This window comes from Scophthalmus maximus, chromosome 2 (assembly GCF_022379125.1).
Source record: "Scophthalmus maximus strain ysfricsl-2021 chromosome 2, ASM2237912v1, whole genome shotgun sequence".
Lineage (NCBI taxonomy): Eukaryota > Metazoa > Chordata > Actinopteri > Pleuronectiformes > Scophthalmidae > Scophthalmus > Scophthalmus maximus.
The window spans coordinates 1149164-1170291 of record NC_061516.1 but is presented as its reverse complement, the minus strand read 5'-3'; the positions used below and the strand labels follow the sequence as shown (position 1 = coordinate 1170291).

General features: G+C 41.5%; 1 protein-coding gene across 1 annotated transcript in view; it reads left to right on the top strand.

Moving 5' to 3' along the window:
* LOC118300016 (mitogen-activated protein kinase kinase kinase 11) overlaps nucleotides 1–20778 on the top strand; it is a 66161-nt gene extending 45383 nt beyond the window's left edge. Inside the window, exons 6-10 of the mRNA XM_035624064.2 lie at nucleotides 5217–5333; nucleotides 7418–7589; nucleotides 7692–7804; nucleotides 7996–8607; nucleotides 11825–20778. Of these exons, the coding sequence (XP_035479957.1) occupies nucleotides 5217–5333; nucleotides 7418–7589; nucleotides 7692–7804; nucleotides 7996–8607; nucleotides 11825–12426 (1616 nt within the window). The 3' untranslated portion in view covers nucleotides 12427–20778. The remainder of the gene's footprint in view (nucleotides 1–5216; nucleotides 5334–7417; nucleotides 7590–7691; nucleotides 7805–7995; nucleotides 8608–11824) is intronic.
* Nucleotides 20779–21128: the final 350 nt, after the last annotated feature.

Here is a 21128-nt window from a genome sequence, read left to right as displayed (position 1 = left end):
CCAGAAATATCAAGATGCTCAAATTACTTATTCTTGACTTAATTATTTTGTCCCTTCAGTTTAACAATTCAAGCCCTTTAAATTGCCTGATATCTTTCCCTGAATTAATGGTTTTGTGCCCTTGAATTGAATCACCATTTTAATGCCATTTTATTTTATTGATTCTTGATTTCCTATAGGGTTTTTAATCCTTAATTACTTTATATCCTTTTACATCGTTTTTCAAAGTATTTGAAATGATAGTGCACATAGGTTGGCCTTAAAATTAGGATTTAAAGATCACTGGACATGGCAAAGTTGTAGTGCTAAAGATCAAATTAAGTAATTTAAAAGCCTGACTGAGTAGTTTACAGACATAATAAAGAAAAAGTTAATTTGTTCTTCTTAGGGCATAAATTACAAGTTTAAGGAAATTATTTATTAAAATAGTCCCTCCTGCCAACTACTGAGCTCTGTAGGTCGTAATTTGAAGTGTTGGCTAGTTGCAAATTGTAGCAGTTGCCTTCTGTTATCCACAACTAGCACTTATTTGCTAGGTTGAAGAATTAAGTGACGAGTTCAATTCAATTTCAATTTAATTTTATTTGTATAGCGCCATATCACAACATACATTCTCTCAAGGCACTTTACATATTGAGTCAATATTACAATATTACAGGGAAAACCCAACAAATCCCACAATGAGCAAAGCACTTGGTGGCGGTGGAGAGAAAAAACTCCCTTTTAACAGGAAGACATCTCTGACAGAACGGGACTCAGTTGTGGGCAGTCATCTGTCTCGACCGGTTGGGGTGAGGAGAGAAATGGGGAAGAGAGGAGAGGTGGGCAGAAAGAGGGTGACAGGAGAGACAGTAGGAGAGAAGAGAGAGAGAGGACAATTGTACAACCGCCGTTTTAGTCTCTACCAGACTAATAATAATAAGAATGACGGGTTTGGGTCCTGCAGCTCTGGGGTCAGAGATAAACTAGGAGAGATAGAAAACACAAACAGGGTTAGTGACATGTAATGTGAACATATCGGGGGAGAGAGGAGTTGTATAACAGTTGCTTTAATCTCTACCAGACTGATACTTATAAATACGGAAAAACTGACACTTATAAATGCATTGATGTTATTAATCATAATAATAATAGTAATAATAATAATAATGACGGGATTTTTATCAGAGCTGTTTCAGCGGATTGTGGCGGAAACCAGACTGGAATGGTTCGTAAAGGTTATTGTTTTGAAGGTGGGCATGAAGTTGAGTTGCTACAGTCCGTTCCAAAAGCTTGGTGATGAATGGGAGGTTGGAGATGGGGCGGTAGTTATTTGGGTCATTAGGATCGGAACCTGGTTTCTTCAGAATCGGGGTGACAGAAGCTGTTTTGAGAGATGTAGGGACAGTGGCAGTAGATAGGGAGGAGTTAATGATGGATGTTATGATGGGTGAGATTGAGGGTAGACAGGATTTAACCAGGGCGGTAGGGATGGGATCGAACAGACAGGAGGAGTTTTTGGACTTCGTAATGAGTTTGGTGATTTCTTCGATTGTTGAAGGCTGGAAAGTTGATAGGGTGGAGAGTGGTGAGTCCAGTGTGGTAGTCCATGGTGGGCTGTGAGCAGAAGCAGAGGAAGAATTCAACTGGTGATGAATATTGTTAATTTTGTTACTGAAGAAGTCCAAAAATGTGTTACACTGAGGAATGGAAGTGAGATGATTTGAGGTTTCTGCAGGCTTAAGTAGTTTGGTGACAGTGGAAAATAGAGTCTGGGTGTTATTTTCACCGTTACAAATGATGTCGGAATAGTAGGAGGATTTGGCATTAGTCAGGGCACTCTTATATGAAAGAAGATGATCATTGTACATTTGCTGGTGAATAGTTAGTCCAGTTTTCTTATAAAGTCTCTCCATAGGTCGGCCCACCATTTTCAATTGGTGGAGTTCGGAGGTAAACCATGGAGAAGACCTGGTAAATGAAACTGTACAGGTTTCCAGGGGAGCTAAGGAATTTAGTGAATGGGATAGACAGTCATTGTAGTGATCCACTAGGTATGCAGTGCTGAGTGGGGGGTGAGTAGGATTAAGAGAGGTACTAATTAATCTGTTGAGCTCATCTGGATTAATGTTTTTCAGATTATGGAAAGATATGGTACGTTTGATATTTAATTTTAATTTTGGGAGTGGCAGAATCATATCAAAGAGGATAATTTTATGGTCTGAGATTGGAAGCTCCATAGAATTAAAATTGCATGGTGTCACTCCAGAGCTACAGACTAAATCTAAGATATGGCCTTTATTATGAGTTGGGAAATTAATGTACTGAGTGATTCCAAAACTATCCAAAACAGAAATAAGATCTTTAGTAAATGTGTCAGTGTGTTTATCAAAATGAATGTTAAAATCACCCATTAAAATGACATTGGGGGACATGGCACATAAGTCAGATAAAATAGCAGTGAGTTCGCTTATAAAAACTGTACAGGGTTTTGGGGACGATAAATAGACACAGTGAGGGTGGGGGTACAACCATTTAGTTGAACAGTCAGGATTTCGAAGCGGACAGCTATGTGACTGAGACTGACGAGATTTTGAGCTTCTCGCGATAGATCAGTGCGAGACTGCCTCCTCTCCCGGAAGAATGGGGTTTGCAGATGTAAACAAACTCAGGAGGTAGTGCGTGGTTGAGGTGGAAGTAATCATCAGGCTGTTGCCATGTCTCAGTAAGACAGAGAAAGTCAAGTTTGAATCCGAGATGATGTCGGAGATTAGAGGGGCTTTGTTGGTGAGAGATCGGACATTGAAGACTGCAAATTTGGATCCATTAGAGAGAACAGCGGGGTCAGCTAGACTCTACATGTAGAGAGGGTGTCTGCCTCCCTGACAAAAATTAGGAGCTGGTTCCAGAGGAGAGGAGCCTGGTGGCTGAAGGCTCTGCCTCCCATTCTACTTTTGCAGACTCTGTGAACCACAAGTAATCCTGCCTAAGTGACCTATTGGGATAATATGAAACTATGAGATATGATGGAGCTTGATTATTAAGGGCTTTGTAAGTTAGGAGCAGGATTTTGAATTCTATTCAGATTTTTACAGGAAGCCAATGCAGAGATGCTAACACTGGAGAAATATGAACTCTTTTTCTAGTTCCTGTCAGAACTCGTGCTGCTGCATTTACGATTAACTGGAGGCTTTTCACAGACTTATTGGGGCATTCTAGTAGTAATGAATTACAGCAGTCCAGTCTAGAAGTGACAAATGCATGGACTAGTTTTTCAGCATCCTTTTGAGATAGGATGTTTCTAATGTTCTTGCTATTGCACAGGTGAAAGAAGGCTGTCCTAGAGACTTGTTTTATGTGTGAGTCAAAGGACATGTCCTGGTCAAAGGTAACTCCAAGGTTCATCACAGTAGAGCTGGAGGCCAAGGTTATACCACCCAGGGTAACTATATGATGAGATAATGTTTATCTGAGGTGTTTAGGGCCGAGTAAAATGACCTTAGTTTTTTCTGAATTTAGAAGTAAAAAATTGTAAGTCATCCAGGCCTTTATGTCTTTAAGACAGTCCTGAAGTTTGTCTACCTGATTAGTTTCATCTGGCTTTATAGATAAATACAGCTGGGTATCATCAGCATAGCAATGGAAATTTATTTCGTGTTTTCTTATAATATATATATAATATATAATATATAATATATAATATATAATATAAAAGGAAGCATATATAAAGTGAAAAGTATCGGTCCCAGCACAGAACCTTGTGGTACTACATGTCTCACTTTTGTATGAATGGAAGATTTGTTGTTAACGTTAACAAACTTAAATCTATCAGATAAGTGGGACTTAAACCATTCTTGTGCTGTTCCTTTAATCCCAATGTGTTCTAGTCTCTGTAACAGAATTTTGTGATCAATGGTATCAAATGCAGCACTAAGATCTAATAGGACGAGAATAGAAACATGTCCACTGTCTGAGGCCATGAGAAGGTCGTTGGTAACCTTCAGCAGTGCTGACTGAAAGTCTAAAGCAGACTATTCCTGTGTTAATAGTCACATAACTGGTTAGCAACAGTTTTTTCAAGGATTTTAGAGATAAAGGGGAGGTTTGATATGGGTCTATAGTTTGCTCAGATATCTGGGTCTAGAGTCAGTTTTTTGAGCAGAGGTTTAACTACTGCCACCTTAAAGGCCTTTGGTACATAGCCTGTTAATATAGATAAATTGATCTGATCTAATATGGAACTATTGATTAAAGGTAATACATCCTTAAATAGCATTGATGGAGTAGGATCTAAAAGACAGGTTGATGGCTTGGATGAAGTGACAAGTGAAGTCAGCTCATCCAGATCTATAGGGGAGAAGCATTCTAAATTTAAATTAGGCGATACTGTTGGTTCAGAGGCTACTGTACTTGACAGTGTCTCTGTGCTATTAGTGGGAAGAAGTTGATAATTTTTTTCTCTGATGGTAATAATCGTATTACTAAAGAAGATCATGAAATCATTGCGTGTTGGAAGAATAGATTGTTAAGTAGAGGTTTTACTCTCTGTCAGCCTGGCTACAGTGCTGAAGAGGAACATGGGGTTGTTTTTATTTTCCTCTATTAGTGAAGAATAATAATTTGTTCTGGCATTTTGGAGGGCTTTCTTATATGAAATTAAACTATTTTTCCAGTCTAGGTTGACTATTTTCCCTGTCAAACCCTGCACAAAATTAAGCTATGTTTTCTAAGGATGCTTTCACATCTCTCTTTACAGCATTTGTTACCAAGGTGAGAATATTGCTCTGAATCTCCACTATCATGAAAGCCAGCATAGACTGTTTTGGAGAAATAAGGAAGCTAAAAACAAGTGTTGCAACCTTCAAAACAGCTGACAGCTCTTTTGAGTGTATGAATGTGAAGAAGGGCGAGGAAACCCAGACTTGCGTGTAAACGGAATGCATTTAGATTGCGACCACTCAAAGCACAATGAGTCACATTCACCCATTCACACACATTCATTCAACACTTTTTCATGCTCATATACCAATCGCACAGCGGTGGCAATTGGATTTCAGTGTCTATCCCAAGGACACGTGGACATGCGGACTTGAGGAGCCAGAGATTGAACCACAGACCCTCTGATTCATGGATGACCTGCTCCACCTCTCAATCCAAAGCCCTTGTGTGTGTTCTGGTTCGTGTCTGTCATCTAGGTTGTCTAACATCTGTCATATATATGTGTGTTTGTGTTGCAGATTTCATCCATAAGATTACAGTGCAAGCATCCCCAGGCCTGGAGAAGAGGCGCAACTCTCCTGATTTGGGTTCAGGCTCCTCGCCCTCCTTCGGCCCACGTTTACGTGCAATCCAACGTAGGTGCAGTCTTTTCTACCCTGCATGCACACACGTGTGAGCTTCCAGAGAAATTTAGAAAAACAAAGAATGTAGGATCTTTGGCCTTGTTGCATGCACACGCAGACTCTGTTGCAACATTACATCTCTCAGTTCCCAATACTCTTTCATATGCTCTGAACCACCCACACATCTTCTTTGTCTTCCCCTGTTTCCCTGTGGGCCTGCTCTTGCACTCTCTACCCCTCCCTGACTTACTGCTCTATCCCTTTCTCTCACACACACAGCCTTTTCCCTTTTCAATAGTCTGTTCCAGTCCAACTATTAACTGACTTCCTCTCAGCAGCTCAGCATTTCTCAGCTGCTTTTTTTCCACGGCAGCCCGGCTCTGCTCCCCTTGTTTGCAGTTTACTCAGAGCTGCAGCAGGGGGAGCCATGGAGCTGTATTCTCCATGTAGAAAGACTCCATCGTTTTTATATGCATGTAGTGGCTACAGTGCTGTTGACTGAATTAAAAATAAGATGGGAGGAATTCACTGCTGCAGGAGAAGGGGTTGAGAAGGGTTCCAGCAGTTGCAGAGATTTACAATACTCTTTTGCTTGTCAGGCTCTCAGACAAATGCCTGATATGGCTGTCTTCGGTGGGAAGATGTAGGCAGTAGGTCACGGGGCTGTCTTAACAAAACCCAAAAGGAAATTTGTGGTGCGTCAGCAGGCAGTGAAAGGGATTTTCCCAAACAATTTCCATTGGGGTTGACATAAAAGCACAAACTGCAGTGAAACATTTATCTGTAAAAGTGGTTAGTAAATCAAAAACATCTGTCGGCTTCAGTTATTCATTAAATAGAGGACTGGTTTCTTTACTTCCTAATGATTCTGCTCAATGGTAATCACTAAGCCAAGAGTGTGCCAGTCATTAAAATGTGTTTAGTGGATATTTATGCTTACCCTCTGCGTGACAAGCAGTGATTTATTGCTAGTGCTCTCCAAACTTATTTGTCTAGAGAACTGCCAAAATTATTTGCTTGACTCCACAGAGCTCCATTCAACAAGATTTTTTGTACAATTATTGCCTATTATTTATAAGTTAGTGTAGGATGGCCCGATCAAACCTAAAGAATAATCTTTTTGGAAGTTAATTCTCCCATTCTGCCAAAGTCTGCTCAGCGTCAACAACAAGAAAATGACACCATACCATTTTTCAGGGATTATGCTAGTTAGCATTTTAGCATCTCGGTAAACTGATTTATATCTGTCCATTGCAGATATAAATTATGCTAGTTATAAAGCTCTAAGGATGCTATTGTCTTTTAGTTGACCCACCACTTTGGTCCTCAATGAAATATCTCAACAGCTTTTGTGTGGATTTGGGTGAAATTTGATACACATATCCATGGTCCTCAAAGAATGAATCCTACAGACTTTGGACCTGCCTTGACTTTTCCTTTCGCGCCTGACTTCTGTGCTTGCTCTGAAAAACATTGTGTTGGAGAGTAATGGGAGGCAAAGTGCATGGGAAAAGACCAAACTAAATAGTATGACTTGCCCATTCAGAGAGCATAGCTTCAGTTTCTGAAGCCGCAATGGAAATGGCATGAACAAGGGAATCAGTGGGCATAAGCATCACCACAAATCAGTGAAATAAAATGGCAGCTTCAAAGTTTTAAAGTTCCTTATTCCACTTTTGTCTCTTTCTTTGACTGACATGGCAGCTGCTATGTTGAGCAGTGGTGTACGCGTGGTGTACGTTTTCAGGTGTGTTAGTGTTAGTTTTTGTCTTAAAACGCTGTTTTAAAATGACAACGTAGTAGTATGGATGTAGCCTTAGGCTCCTACTTACACGTCCTACTCTGTAAACCATTTACCCATTAGACTGACTCCACACGATGAGCTCATCTAAAGAGATTTTTATGCTAAAGTTTCATGAAATCTGTCTGTAGTCGGTTAAATGTCACTGCGTTGAAGTGCAGGCCTGCCTTAAGTGTTGGTAAATCCTTCCTTTTTAAAAATGCTCAGCTCATTAGAATAAAGTGAGGCAGTATGCATACTGATGTTATGCCAACTCATATTAATTCACCTATTTTTTCTCCCTTCTTCTTTGAAGTCAGTCCCAGTGACAACAGCAAGAAATTTGGGCTGAGCCCAGTCTGGCCTCTAGAAACAACTTCTCTCAAACAAGCCAATGGAGACCTGAGGTTGTGCCCCCACTGGAGGCCCCAGAGCCCGAAAAGTCCCAAAAGCCCCAAAGTCCTGCGCCTTAGCCCCCAGGAAAGCAGGTACAGCTGAACCGCCCTGATGTGAACATTTAGGATTTACATGGATTTGATTACACTTAACTTGTACCATGCTTAAATTTTTTAATTTCTTGTCGCTTTCAGTCTTTCGATGAGAGCCAAACTCCTGGGGTCGGACAGCAATGAGAGCAGAGAGTCCAAGGAGGACTTTGAGGAGTACAGACCCTCCACCCCGACACCTCCCCCTGCTCACAGCGGTATCCAATGCCCTCCATCACAAGTCTAACAGCCAGTTGCATCTTCCATTAGCTGTTCTAATTCACACTGGCATGAGTTTGAATTATCAATAGACGTTAAATGAATAATAAATGCATTAAGTGTTCTTTTTCTGTCTTTCTCCTTCTGTCTTTTTTTTTTTTTTACAAAACTAAAAATTCTCTCTTTGCAGGCTCGTCAGTAAAGGACAGCCTGTGGCTTCCTCTACCTCAGGGAGAATCGGGCAGCGAGGAATGCGGTTCCTCCCCAGCTGGCTCCCCTAGGGCTGAAAGGGGTTCCCTCTGTGGCCTGATTAAGAGCACACACAGGGCCTTGCTCGGAGGTGGCTCCCTCCTGGCGTCAATTGGACTGGGTCGCTGCCTCGATATCCCGCCAAGGGTGCCCCCTCGAACTAACCCCCCTTCTCTAGAGGCCCGCACCCCCTGCGAACTGGAGATCTCCTCCCCCAGGCCTCTCATTTCAGACCCCTCAGTAGTGGAGGATCTCATCTCCTTCTCCACCTCTGAGCCACTCCCCAGACCCCTCTTGGATTTAGCTCTGCAGTACCAGGAACTTAAGCCTCTGCCCCTGACTCCACCACCGCCAAACCCCCGTGAGAGAAGTAACCACCGGACCCCACACAGTCCGCAGAGCCCCAGGACCCCCCTGCAGCACGACAAGACCAGCCCAGCAGAATGGACCCTGAGTGCCCATTCTAACAATGGGGAGCTGGTCTGCGACGCCTGGGAACATCGAGCTGAAAGGAGGCGTAGGTCCAGCCAAGGCCTGCACACCTCCCAGCTAGGTCAGTCAGTTTTTCACCTTAAAGGGGCATTCCGCCAATTTTAGAAGAAAAGTTCCTGTTGACTTACACTGTGGGAAATGTAGGAAATGCTGTTTTTGGGAGTGTGAATCTTACCAGGGGCATTGTCATTATAAGTACATCTTGACCATACTTTGTTGTCTTTTGTCTCCCAACTTTACGAAAGTACATTAATAAACCATTGGAGAGCCCCTTTAAATTACAGTTTCCCCTCCGGATTAAGTCTATGATTTTGTTTTAAATTTAGCTGAATGATTTAACCACATTTGCTCAGGAGCATGAAGCTGGCTTTAGGAGGCCCCCTGCACTGAAATTGGATCCAACTTTTACCTTGAATAATGAACCTCCTCATTGTGACAATGTTTCCTCATAGTTTTTGCATAATTATTATCGTGCCTTCTTTTTGAGCAAGGTCTCTCTGGCACAAGAGAGGCTTCAGTACAGCACAAGGTTTTTCATTTACATCAAAGCTTGTCTTCAGGTATTTGCATAACTCGGGTAACAGCTGCCCCCACAGAATTCACCGCTAGTGCTTGCTAAGCAAAGCTAGCAGCCAATCTTCTGGCCAATCTCCTGTTTTTTCCCCTCTTTCAAAACAGAGTTTTCTTTAATTGCAAAGTTCTTGACTTGACGCTGGCCTCCCCCTGAGAGTTTTTGGGAGTGTGGCTTGGATGGGTGTATTTACAGTTTCACATCATGTGTCATGTGTCATATATTGAATATGAATGTGTGTCAAATGATAAAAGAGCACATTCAAGAGGGATTTAGCATAAATTTTCCCTTCAAAATTACATGTGTGTATAGATAATTTCCCAATTGCATGGGGCATGTTTATACTTTTGTTTGTGTCATGCAACCAGACATTATCTGCATACCAGCTGCTTTCATTTACAGTACAATCACATGTTTTTCCCAAAGACTGATATGCATTTCTTCAAAGCACTGACACAGTTTCGAGCTGTAATGACAGATTCATGGATATCGGTTGTTTTAAGAGCGAGGCTTTACGAGGGGCTTTAAGAGTGCCCTCTGGGAACATTTCACAAGCTGCCCCTTCTATTTTGTTTTTTTCCAAACTATAATCCCCACACTAGTTGTATGGTGAGAATTTTATTCTGAGAAACTCTATTAGAATTTTAAATCAGATGAGAGGTTTTAGTACATTGTCAAATGTTTCTTTTTCTATTTACATATGTACCCATATGTCACAACCATTCCTTTTTATCATCGCAGACAGATGAGGTGTTTGCTGTCTGGAGGGACAAGGGTCTTGCGACCCTCAGAGACTTATATATAAAAATTGCTTAGTTTAATCAGCTGAAAGCAAAATTTAACCTCCTTAACTCCCATTTTTTTCGCTATCTCAAAATTAGGCACTGTGTTAAAAACCAAAAACCAAATTCCAAATTTTCAAACCATGCCAGACAGTTGCCCACTCTATGAGCTCCTGCAGCATCCTCCGGACTCCAAACATCTAATATCTTGTTTTGTGCGTCTATTCACCTGCTCTTTATCCACTAACCATCTGAAAGAAGCCTGGTCTACTGAGCTGAAATTCGAGGTGTCTGACGACATTTGGAATGAAGGTTTGACCAGAATCCAAACTTGTTCGATCAATGTCCGGTACAAACTGATTCAGTTTATTGTCATTCATAGACTCCATTACTCAAATTTCAAATGTATCCATCTATTTCTCCATTATGTGACAGATGCAAAGGTGTGGATGGTTCTTTAACAGACATTTTCTGGCTCGGTCCTCATATACAAAAATACTGGTCTGAGTTTTCTGGGGTGTATGGAAAAGATATTCCCCCTGATCCAGATATGGCCCTTTTTGGATGCTCAGAGACTGCTTTGAACTACACGTCTGAAGAACAACTAGCAATGATGCTTGGTATGGTGGCTCCCAAGAAAATGATCCTAACAGCCTGGAAATCATCCACACCCCTTCCAGAAATGGCTCAATGAAATGATAATAATTATACAGATGAAAGGATACGCTTGCACAACTCCAAGGTACCCAACAAATTGTGTTTGGGGACCATTCATCAACAACCTTAAAGATCAATAATTGTTATTTTCTGTAGTGATATAATCCTGTACTCTTTAATTATACCTGACTATGTAACACCATGTAGATTGCAGCAATAATTATCTTTTTTGTTTGTTCATGTCTTGAATATAAAACTGGAAAACTGAAAATAAAATTATCAAATACAGCGCTGCCCCCAGGTACTTAGCAGACATGACTCGCCTGCTCCGCTGCCAAAAACCATGATCTCACAAACCGCATGCACTCATTACATCGAGGCGCGCGGAGGCTAAAAGTCACACTTAATTAAACCGTAAATGTTTTGGCTAAACATCTTATTACGTTTATAGAGTGCAACGAATCAGGCTCAGATGCATTGACAGACTTCTACAAGGTTACTGGCTGTGAATGCGAGCTCGAAAGAGAGCGATGAATTCACAGGATTCCTTCACTGGTGTTTTTTTTTAATCTGCTCTCATGTGACTCCCGATTGCCTGTCTTGTCAGATGAATAGCTCTAGCATGCTCGGAGAGTTGCTGTCGACAAAAGTAATGCCATTCGGCAGACATGTCAAATTTGGAAAAAGCAAATGCTTATTCAAGCTGATTTATTCTGAGTTTAATGTTCTTGTCAGTGCTAATTTACAGCTGCTGTTTGCTGTTTGCTGTTCTGTCAAGTAGTTACATGGCACTATATTACACCTAATGAAGACTACTAGCATCAACCTTCTGTGATGTTGATTGTTCCATTTCTTTTTTGCAACAGTAATCTTCCACTTTCATGTGTGGCATTCAAATTTGACAGGAATGCAACAAAAGAGCAGCTGTGCAGCAGTTTAAGAGCAAATTCCAGATTAACAATTGAAAACCTCCTCAAGCGCGGACGTGAAAGACAGGATGATGAAGATGTTTAATTTGTTGAATATTCAGCCTTTCGCTCATATTGTGTCCTCCGTGTAGAGTTCAAACTCGGCATGTTATCAACTGGACAGTTGTCAAGTGTCTTCTGTTGTTCTGGAGAAGCTTTCTATCATTCAGTTAAGAGGCGTTTGAGTTGCATAATGATAAATGTAGGATTTGGATTTTGACCATTATATTTGAAGTCAGTCTCTTGCAAGTTTGTATAGCTGAAGTGCCCCATTTAATGGTTTTCCTCTGTGCTTTCCAGTTTTGGACCTGCCCTTGTGCCAAGACACACAGGACTCTGACGACAAGCCTTCAGTGCCCTATTCTCTCCACCCCAACCCTGCCCTCTGGAGCCCCAAAACCCGTCGACTGGAGGTCAGCTTCATCCCCCGGCCCCGCCCCTCACCCATCCGCCCCCGCATTGATCCCTGGAGCTTCATCTCGGCCGGTGGCGGTAACTCAGGTGGGGGCCGCAGCCTTAACCGCTTGGACAGCAACACTCTGGGCTACCAGCCCTCCCCTAACAACCCGTTCACCAACTGCGACCCATTCCCATCATCGGACTGTGACCCATTTGCCCTCAAAGCTGACCCGTCGTGCAGCTCAGACACAGCGTCGCCCTTTGACCCCTTCTTGGCACCCTTTCCGACATCCCGTTCTGCCCCGTGCTCCACCAACGGCTCGCCCACGTTGCCCTCATTCCGCATTGCGCCGCTTAACGCAGCTGACTCGCCACTGATTGACCTGGGCTGGGCAGCCTGCAGCAAGCCCCTGGATGGCTTCAAAGAGAGAGCTCACCCTCGCCGGACAATGGGGCTCAAGCCCTTCAAGTCCCCGACGCAGCTCAGAGACGACAGGTTCTAACCCGGCCTCGTCTGCCGCCTGTGGCCAACCCTCACTTGTGGATGCTAAAAAGTGTGGTTTTTTTATCTCATGAACACAGTCCAGGACTCTTTCGACTACTGTGTCCTACATCTTAAAGGAAAGATGGTGTTTGATTGTGGGATAGTTCCCTGTGAACCAATAGCTGGTGCCCATTTAATTCCCACTCTCTTTCTCTGTTACTCTGTCCCTTTGAAGGAGCAGAACACAGATCACTAGTCCCATTTTCAGATTCTATCAGACTGCTCATATCACCTACTTTCATTTCCCTCTACCTTTGAAGCATTGTGACAATGCAGAGGTGTAAAAGGTGACTTGCACAGCTTCATCTGCCTCTACCTCTGCAGACAGAAAGCATTCAGGACAATGGAAAATTGGAGTGCCTTATTTCGTGAAATGTTTTTTAATATTTATCTTTTTAAGGTTCAATGAATGGATAATCTGGTGCGTAGGGAAGATGCTATGAATTTGGCTTAAATTTGCAAATCAGTCTTGTGTGTGTGCGTGCATGCGTGCATGTTAGTCTTGACTCATTGTTCAAGGAAAGCTTACTGTTGTTGTTTTTTAAACAGTATCTGCCCTGTTGCATAATGGGAGAAAGCACTCAGAGTAGATATTCTTTTGGGCTCAAGGATTCCAAGACAAAAACCATGACCCAGGCATTTCACTTGGAAGCAGATAACATTCCAGTCACATTCCTTGGGAAATGCCAGGGATTGGCCAGATTCATGGGGCTGGCAGGCAACAGAGCACAGGAAACAAGACGGGGGAGCCCTCTGCATTCCCTTAGTATGCCAAAGAATGCTACTTTCATAGTGTGAGAGCTGGGACAATGAGTGTCTGCAAATAAGTTGCTTTCAGAGTGCCTCTCTCTGTATCATCCAGTTTGTCACACTGGATCATACAGAGAGAGTTGAGACAATAGTATTTAAACTTAACTTCAACATACTTTTCTGTGGTTATTTGACACTATCGAGTCTTATCGCCACCCGTCCGGTGCTTCAGGAAGGTTCAGCCAAAAATGAGTATTGGCAGATGCTACAGTTCATTAGTATGAATGCTTCATTTAGTGATTTGGAAAGTCCACCAGAGTAGGAGTGGCCTCACAAAGCCAGCCAACGACAGGCTAGCCTATTCCCCCTTGTTTCCAATCTTTGTGCTAGACTAGGCTAACCTAACCATTTACCTTACGCACACAGGAGTGGTATCAATCTACTCCTCTAACTCTGAGCAACAACAAAAATAAACCATGTCCCACTAAGTGGAACAATTCTTCTTGAGTAACAGGCATCAGGTATAATAATACTTTTTTAGACATGCAGGCCGAGCTTGTGAGTTGTAGGCTGGCTTTGCAAAACCTGAGTATCAGTGCTCTTAAAGTGTATTCACAATTTTTTGGTGAGTTACTGTGACGTCATGTTCAGATAATCTCAGAATAGACGCAACAGAGAGGGTTAAGCATTGAACAATAATACAGGGAGAAATTCAATACACAAACTATAATTCTTTTGTTCCACCAACAGCAGCCTCAACAGATCAGAGTGCACGAACTTTGTCTCTTCACCTTTGGCTCACGATCATTATCCTAAGTGATTGTTCTACATACTAAATGTAACATGTTCAGATAGTTTCTCAGGGTTTTCTCAAAACGCATCCTGTGAAATGTATGAGGGTCTGCACGTTGAGGGCTGCATCGATAAATAACAAAATAACTCATGGAATGGGTTGAATATCTCAGAGTCCAGCCGTATAACCATATCCAAGGCTTTCCTTCGCGGCAGTAGTATTCTTATTAACATAATTGGTGTATAGATCAAGCATGCAAGCAACTGAAAGAGACCCACTTGCACGTGGCGCAAACTCGTCATGTTACCCATGTTTTTAATTTGAGCATTACCAGGTAGAAATACTGTTTGCGTTTCATCACTGACGCTGTGTCATTGGAAGACAATACTGGCTCTGTTCTGATGAAGAGCAAAATACCTTGTCTCCAAAGGGGAAAGCTTTGCGATTAGCCTAATAATCCTACTGACGAATAGAGGAGGTTGGTAGATATAATTAGCCTCTAGATAAGAGCAGCGAGAATTAACAAGGCACTCAGATATTTGGTTAATTAATTTCCCCCCACATTATGTAAATGCCCTGCATCCTCCTCACAAAGTATTGTAGCCACTGCCTGCATCAGCTCACATCTCGATCAAAGCCGTTTCCAGTCCTTTTCTCTCTAACCACTGGCTGCTCAGCTGTGGACCGGATGAAATCTTCACTGTGCAGGCTCACCTTTTTTCTGTGTCCTTCCCCCTCGGGTGATGTGGGAGATAGCTATCCTTCTTTTTCTTCTTAGTCCCACTCCTTTGCTTCCTTCCTCTCTGGAAACTTTTCTGCAGAGCGTCCAATTCAGTAAGAAACAAATGGCTTTTTCAAGGACAGACTATGCTTGGAATTGCTCATTTTACAGAGGGAATCAAATTTGTTTGGAAAGGAAACAGGAGCTATGGCACATTAATTTCATCTTCTACTGGAGAACCAAAGTAATACTTATGGGTTACAAAGAGACACAGTGCGCCTTTGATATGTTTCAAACAAAGTCGATTGTTTTGTCGAGTGTTTTGACCAGCCATATCAAAAGGCAAATGTTTTTTGGCAGTTCTGAATGGCCGCACTGGAAGATGGGGTGAAACGCCCGCTGTCTTTCATTAAGAAGCAGGAGATTTCATTAATTGGAAAATGTGAATAATGGAGCACACTCTTTTTGAAAGCATTTTTGGTGCTGCAATTCAATTGGTTGTACGTACAAAACTTGATGGAAGTAGCATTAAAAAAAATTCTAGACATGTCAGGGGTTAAGCAGCGAGCTTGAGAGAGTTCATACGTCGCCCATTTTGCAATTAGAGTGTAAAATGGACCTGTGTTGGATTGTCTGTTTCAGAAAGCTGCTTTGCAAATGTAATTTCTTTTGGACTATCGAGATACACATACAGACAGTAACCCCTTGGATGTAATATCACCACATAGCAGTGTAATGCATAAGATTTGAGAGACTATGGGGGTTGGATGCCAGTCCCTTTAGGGTGGTCCGGGGGGAATGCCCCCCCGGAAGAAAAATGTGTACATTTTAAAGTTAAATCCATCAATCTGGTGAACTTTGATATCAATTTAGGAGCTAGATTTAAAAGAAATTTATGCTCTTGTAAACAATTTTGTCCTGTAGATTTACAACCTATACATATGTTGTATGGACACTGATCCCCACCCACATACAACTACACAACAGGGGGGAAAGTATAGCTTCTTTTGAAAATATCATTATTTGCATACAAATAATAACAGAACAGAACAAATAACTGAAATTAACAATTAATTAAAGTTAACATAAATATTGAACTTGTATTTTGAGGAAAAGTAGCAATTTGTATGAAGTTATGAACAGATTATTTCCTGGGGGTATTGCAATATATCAGGTGATTTTTCCTCATACATTTAAGACCATAATTCACGTTCACAACTGAACTTTGATTAAACAGGTGACCAGCTGCAGCAGCGTGGCGTCAGTCACCGCAGCTCAATTACTTCGGGTCACGTTTTACCATTTCAAAAAGAAAAGTGCAACCAGCAACACCACAGGCCAAACAGAATGGGCTCTTCACTAGTAATGTTAAAAAGAACACGGCTCTCAGCTCCTCGCCTCACTCAGTCTGGTAAAAGTAAAGTAATGTGATACAAATCGTTGTTTGAGCTACTCACTGGAACCAATGCACCACATAAATGTGTGTGTGTGTGTGTGTGTGTGTGTGTGTGTGTGTGTGTGTGTGTGTGTGTGTGCTTCGCGCTTGCTACTGCAGTGCTTTGGGAGAGCGGGGCCCAAATATTAAGCCATATATTGTCTCTGGCTTTGACCATTTTTAAGTTTGTCAAACACGGACTTGCGTAAAAACAAAAATCTAATTTAAAAATGGGCTAAACACTCCACTGAAGCCACCATTGGACGTGAGCTGTGTGGATCCTCTTTAAGTTTAATTTAGAAGTTGTCTCTCCGTGCCCTCTCGGACGTGACAAGTGATGAATTATTGACTTGTCTCTTTGTGTCAACGCACAAAGCCATTAAGCTCAGAGGACTGTAATTGTCAACAGAGCTCTTTGAGCAAAAAAGAAAGGCCACACAAAAGGAAATGAAGATGATTGTAACGTGTGGCAGATTATTTCTGTCACAAATACAGCATGTGTCAAGTATCCAGTTCAACCTGCCACTCATGTTTTGTCTATATGTTGTCTCAGCACTCACTTTAATTTTCCCTCAGACCTGATCCTGACAAGCGTTACCTGCCATTATCCATCAAGGGCGCGCACCAAGAGTAATTGACTATATGACATGTTACTTGCAGCAACAGTAGTAACTATGCTTTGCACATCTAATTAAATTATTCCCTTTAGTTAGAGTTGGGAATTTTTTCCTCCTGGTAATGAATTGTGGAAGTGGTTCATCTGAAATGGTGAGAGCCTCCCTGCAGCAAAATGACCTCTAGATGGAAATATGTAAAAAAAAAAAAGAAAAAAAGAAGAATTTGAGAAAAAACATTTTTGGGGTTGTTGACCGGGTCACATCTGACGGATGACTCATTCGTAGTTTTGGGTTTTGTCTGTCAGGAACAATAGCTGCCACCCATTTGCCAGAGTTGACAGCCAGCACTCCCATAAGAAACTCCTGATGAGTTATTTGTTACTCTGCACTTCCAAGCATTGCCCCATCCATCACTGCAAATCAACATCCCCGCCACAAGCTGAAAGGGAGAATGGAAGTGAATTCTCTACAGGAGAGAGCAATATCTGGCCAACAGCGATACCCTTTAAGGCTCCACAGCGGCAGGGCACAGGGATGATTTGATGATCTTAATTCAAAGTTCAAGCTCAGACCATTGCCTAAATCAGCAAATGGCAAATCATCAATACATTACATGAATAAAAGCTAATGAGACGACACAGTGAAGGAACTCAAGGCCATGACCCTTATCATGCCATGAGGATACTTGTTAGTGGTGGTTGTGTTCTTCAATTTCCGAGCCATTATCCACAAGGGGAAAAAAACATGTTGCAAAGTTTGCTGGCTCTATGAAAGAGTAACGGTGAAAAGTGTTGCCAAATGTCACCATCCATTAGGGTCACTTTTAGGGTCACAAACTTTAAGCTACAGTGTGTAATATTTAGAAGAACTTATTTACAGAAATTGAATATATTGTCCATAACTATGTGCTCATATATGTATTATCACCTGCAACAAAGATCCAATTTTTTTTCGTGAACTTTGAATTAATTAAATATAGTTACATTGGGTGGTCCCGGCTTCCGTGTAAGTCACCATGAAGTGAAAATCAGCGGTGTGCTACCATAAAGTGCCCCATCAAATATTTGGTTATTTTACGTAGGGACATCACCCTATAATGCTAATATAGTCTTGGTTAATTATTTTGTGAGATCATTGATAGAATAAAAAGGAATTTAAAGCTTTATACATTTCCTTTAACCTCCGCACAGTTGGCAAAAAGCAAAAGGATTTTATGTTTTTCCTTTGACTGTTCCGTTGCAAAACCAAATGAAAGCTCAATTTATTTTGCTCATCTATTTATCTATCATTTGGTCATTTGATGTTTCCTAGGCTAGCTTACCTGAATTCACTGGTTGCCAAATACACTGAGCATCAGCCTTACCAGTTTCCAGCTTTTGTTAGCTACTTCGTTGATGCTAACTTCATAAAGCTTTATATTTTTAACATCCGATTTTAATCATTTGTAAGTCTGTCTGGACAAACCGTCTGCTAAATGAATGTAATGTAATTTCCCCTGCAATATGTGTCAGGTCATATTTTTCACCTTTCTGATAATCATTCAATACATTTAGCTAGTTTTGGAGCTACATAGTGTTAATCTTAGGCTGAATCTCAAGGAATAGTTTTCCGACCTGGATTGAACTATCACCCTATTCTGATTACTAGAAGTAACAGAAACACACTCTGCGCGTAAACACACCCATTTGTGCTGCCGACCTCAAGGAAGCCAGAAAGTCGTGTCAGATGGGGAATGTGTTTCTCAAATTGTTGCAGCCCTAGTTAAAGCATGTTTTCTCTCCTCCATAATTACTGGAAAAATTCAGAGGGGGGAAAACTCAGGCTCAGTACGCCTTATACAATGAATTATTTCAACTGATGAAATATTACCTCGGCGGTCAGTGAAGAGTAAATTCGGAAACATCAATATAGATGGCATTTTGGTGGCTTCACCCCATTTACCTTTGCCTGCTTTTGTTCAATTAAGTGGATGTTACAAATATACCTGGTTATCAGGCTCATTACAGCTGTCTCACAGGTAGTTGTCAGTGCCATTATTGCTCTTTCTGGCTCATATGAAGCTGAAGCATCAGGCCAGGCCTTTGTTTGGTATTAACAGGCCGAGACCAAATGATCAAATATGACCTTTTTTTGACTGTACAGCAATTGCACATCCCAATAGGGATGTGGACAAAAGCCATGTCTGCGACAGGCACCTCTATCAAAGAACAAATATTAACTCTAATTCGTTTCACTCTGCGCATCCAAGGTCACCATCTGCTGTCCTCTTTTGCTATAACAACGAAAACTGAATGAATGGGAGCGATGAAAGGAAGATCAATTTGTTTCCAGGACTAGTGACAGCTTTTGGCGCTCTGTTCAGAAAATAAACATGGATTTTTATCTACGAGATTAAGTCGGAGGTCCACACACTCAACCCCCCATCACTCAACATCATGCAGCAGCCCCATGGACTTGATTATTGTTCTGCCGAGCTATTGACATGCAATTACCTTGTGATATTCCTACATAGAAGCGGTTCACTCTTTAAATTTCTATTTCTAGTTTTGAATTAGTGAACAGCCCTTGTTTCTCAATATAGATGGAAAATGTATTAATTTTTCTTGTCTGTTTATCATTGTTCACATGTAAACGGAATTTATGTTTGGCATATTTCCTAATCATGTGATTTAATTTCTACAAACCTGGTGCATGAGCTAGTTTGATTAAATAAATTTATCTGCATAAAATTGGCCATTGCCCTGTTAGTAGCTAGACCCTTTTGCCAGATCCCTAGCTTGTCTCTTTTGAACTCTCAACATCTCCGATGCCTCAATGTCCAATCAGGGTGTGAAGAAAATGTTATGAAGTGTCTACAGCGACTAAATGTCAATGAACATTCAGGTCCTGGATTAGAGCTAAGATTACTGCTGACACTTACCCAATGAACGTCTTTTAAGGCACAGATTGAATTCAAGGTCTAGTATTTGACTGCAGCTTGAGGGTATTTAACAGTAGGGGGTCTCTTTCAGGTGCTCATGCTTGGGCTTAACTGAACTCTAAATGATCCAACGGTAATTCTAAATGGTTTGGATGGTATAAATCCCCAGGACTCACTGGTCAAATCTCTTCCAAGCTAGGGTCATTTTCAAATTTATAAACATATTTATAAATAGCAATCTTTTTACACACTGGATTAAAACTATTATTCTTTATAGATGGCAATGGACGCAGTCTACATTAAGATGATGAATGGATTGCTTCATATGAACAAAACATTTTATAGGTTTTCACTGGAGTATTTAAGATGCATGTATGGGTGCTTCACGTGGCAGATTAATTTAACATTCCAGTTCTCCGATTTGACCAAACTTGACCATAATGATTCCACTACAATCCGCAGTATTTTCGTGTAGCAGAAGTTTCAAGACAATTGCCTCTCAAGTAAGGGCTTGAAATCTGGTTCTTTGTGTACTTTGTTGCAAAATCTAGAATCTAAATTGCGGTCAAATGTCCCCTTGGGGCACCCATAGTGAATTTCTTATGTGCATAAAACTGCTAGGGGGAGATGATGATTTTGTTTTAAGCTGTAGGCAAGAATTGCCTTCTCTCTGTCTTTGTATCTATTTGCTTTTAATTGTAACTGTTCAAGATCCATTTCCATGTTTTTTGTGTGTTTTTTTACAACCTAGGCGATGTGATAACGATATTGTTGCATTGCCCTGGCAGACATTTTTACATCTCTCTGAGAACTGTCTCTGCTCATTTGAGTGCGAGGTTTTTGCGGTAATCGGGCTTTGGAAATTCGTTACTGTTGCATTTTTGTGAAATCTCGCACTGGGCTGGGCCTAATCAAGTGTTTTTATTGTTTGTCAAGAGGATTATATCTGTATACAGTATGTGAAAAGGTGTTTTATTTCTCTTGACTATTATAATGGGTTTTAACCTGTGGGGGGAAAAAAACAATGGAAAAAGTTTAAAAAGAGAGAAGACCAAATAAAATGTAACACTCCTGACTTGTGTGTGACCTTATTCATACCATTTAAGGGTCGCGGGGGGTCGCTGGAGCCAATCCCAGCTAACATTGGGCGAGAGGCGGGGTACACCCTGGACAGGTCGCCAGCCTATCACAGGGCCACACACAGAGACGGACAACCATTCACTCTCACATTCACACCATCAATTTAGAGTCTCCAATGAACCTAACCCCATTCTGCATGTCTTTGGACTGTGGAAGGAAGCCAGAGAACCCGGAGAGAACCCACGCATACACGGGGAGAACATGCAAACTCCACACAGAAAGGCCCTGGTTGAACCGGGAGCTGTGAGGCGAAGGTGCTAACCACTACACCACCATGCAGCCCCC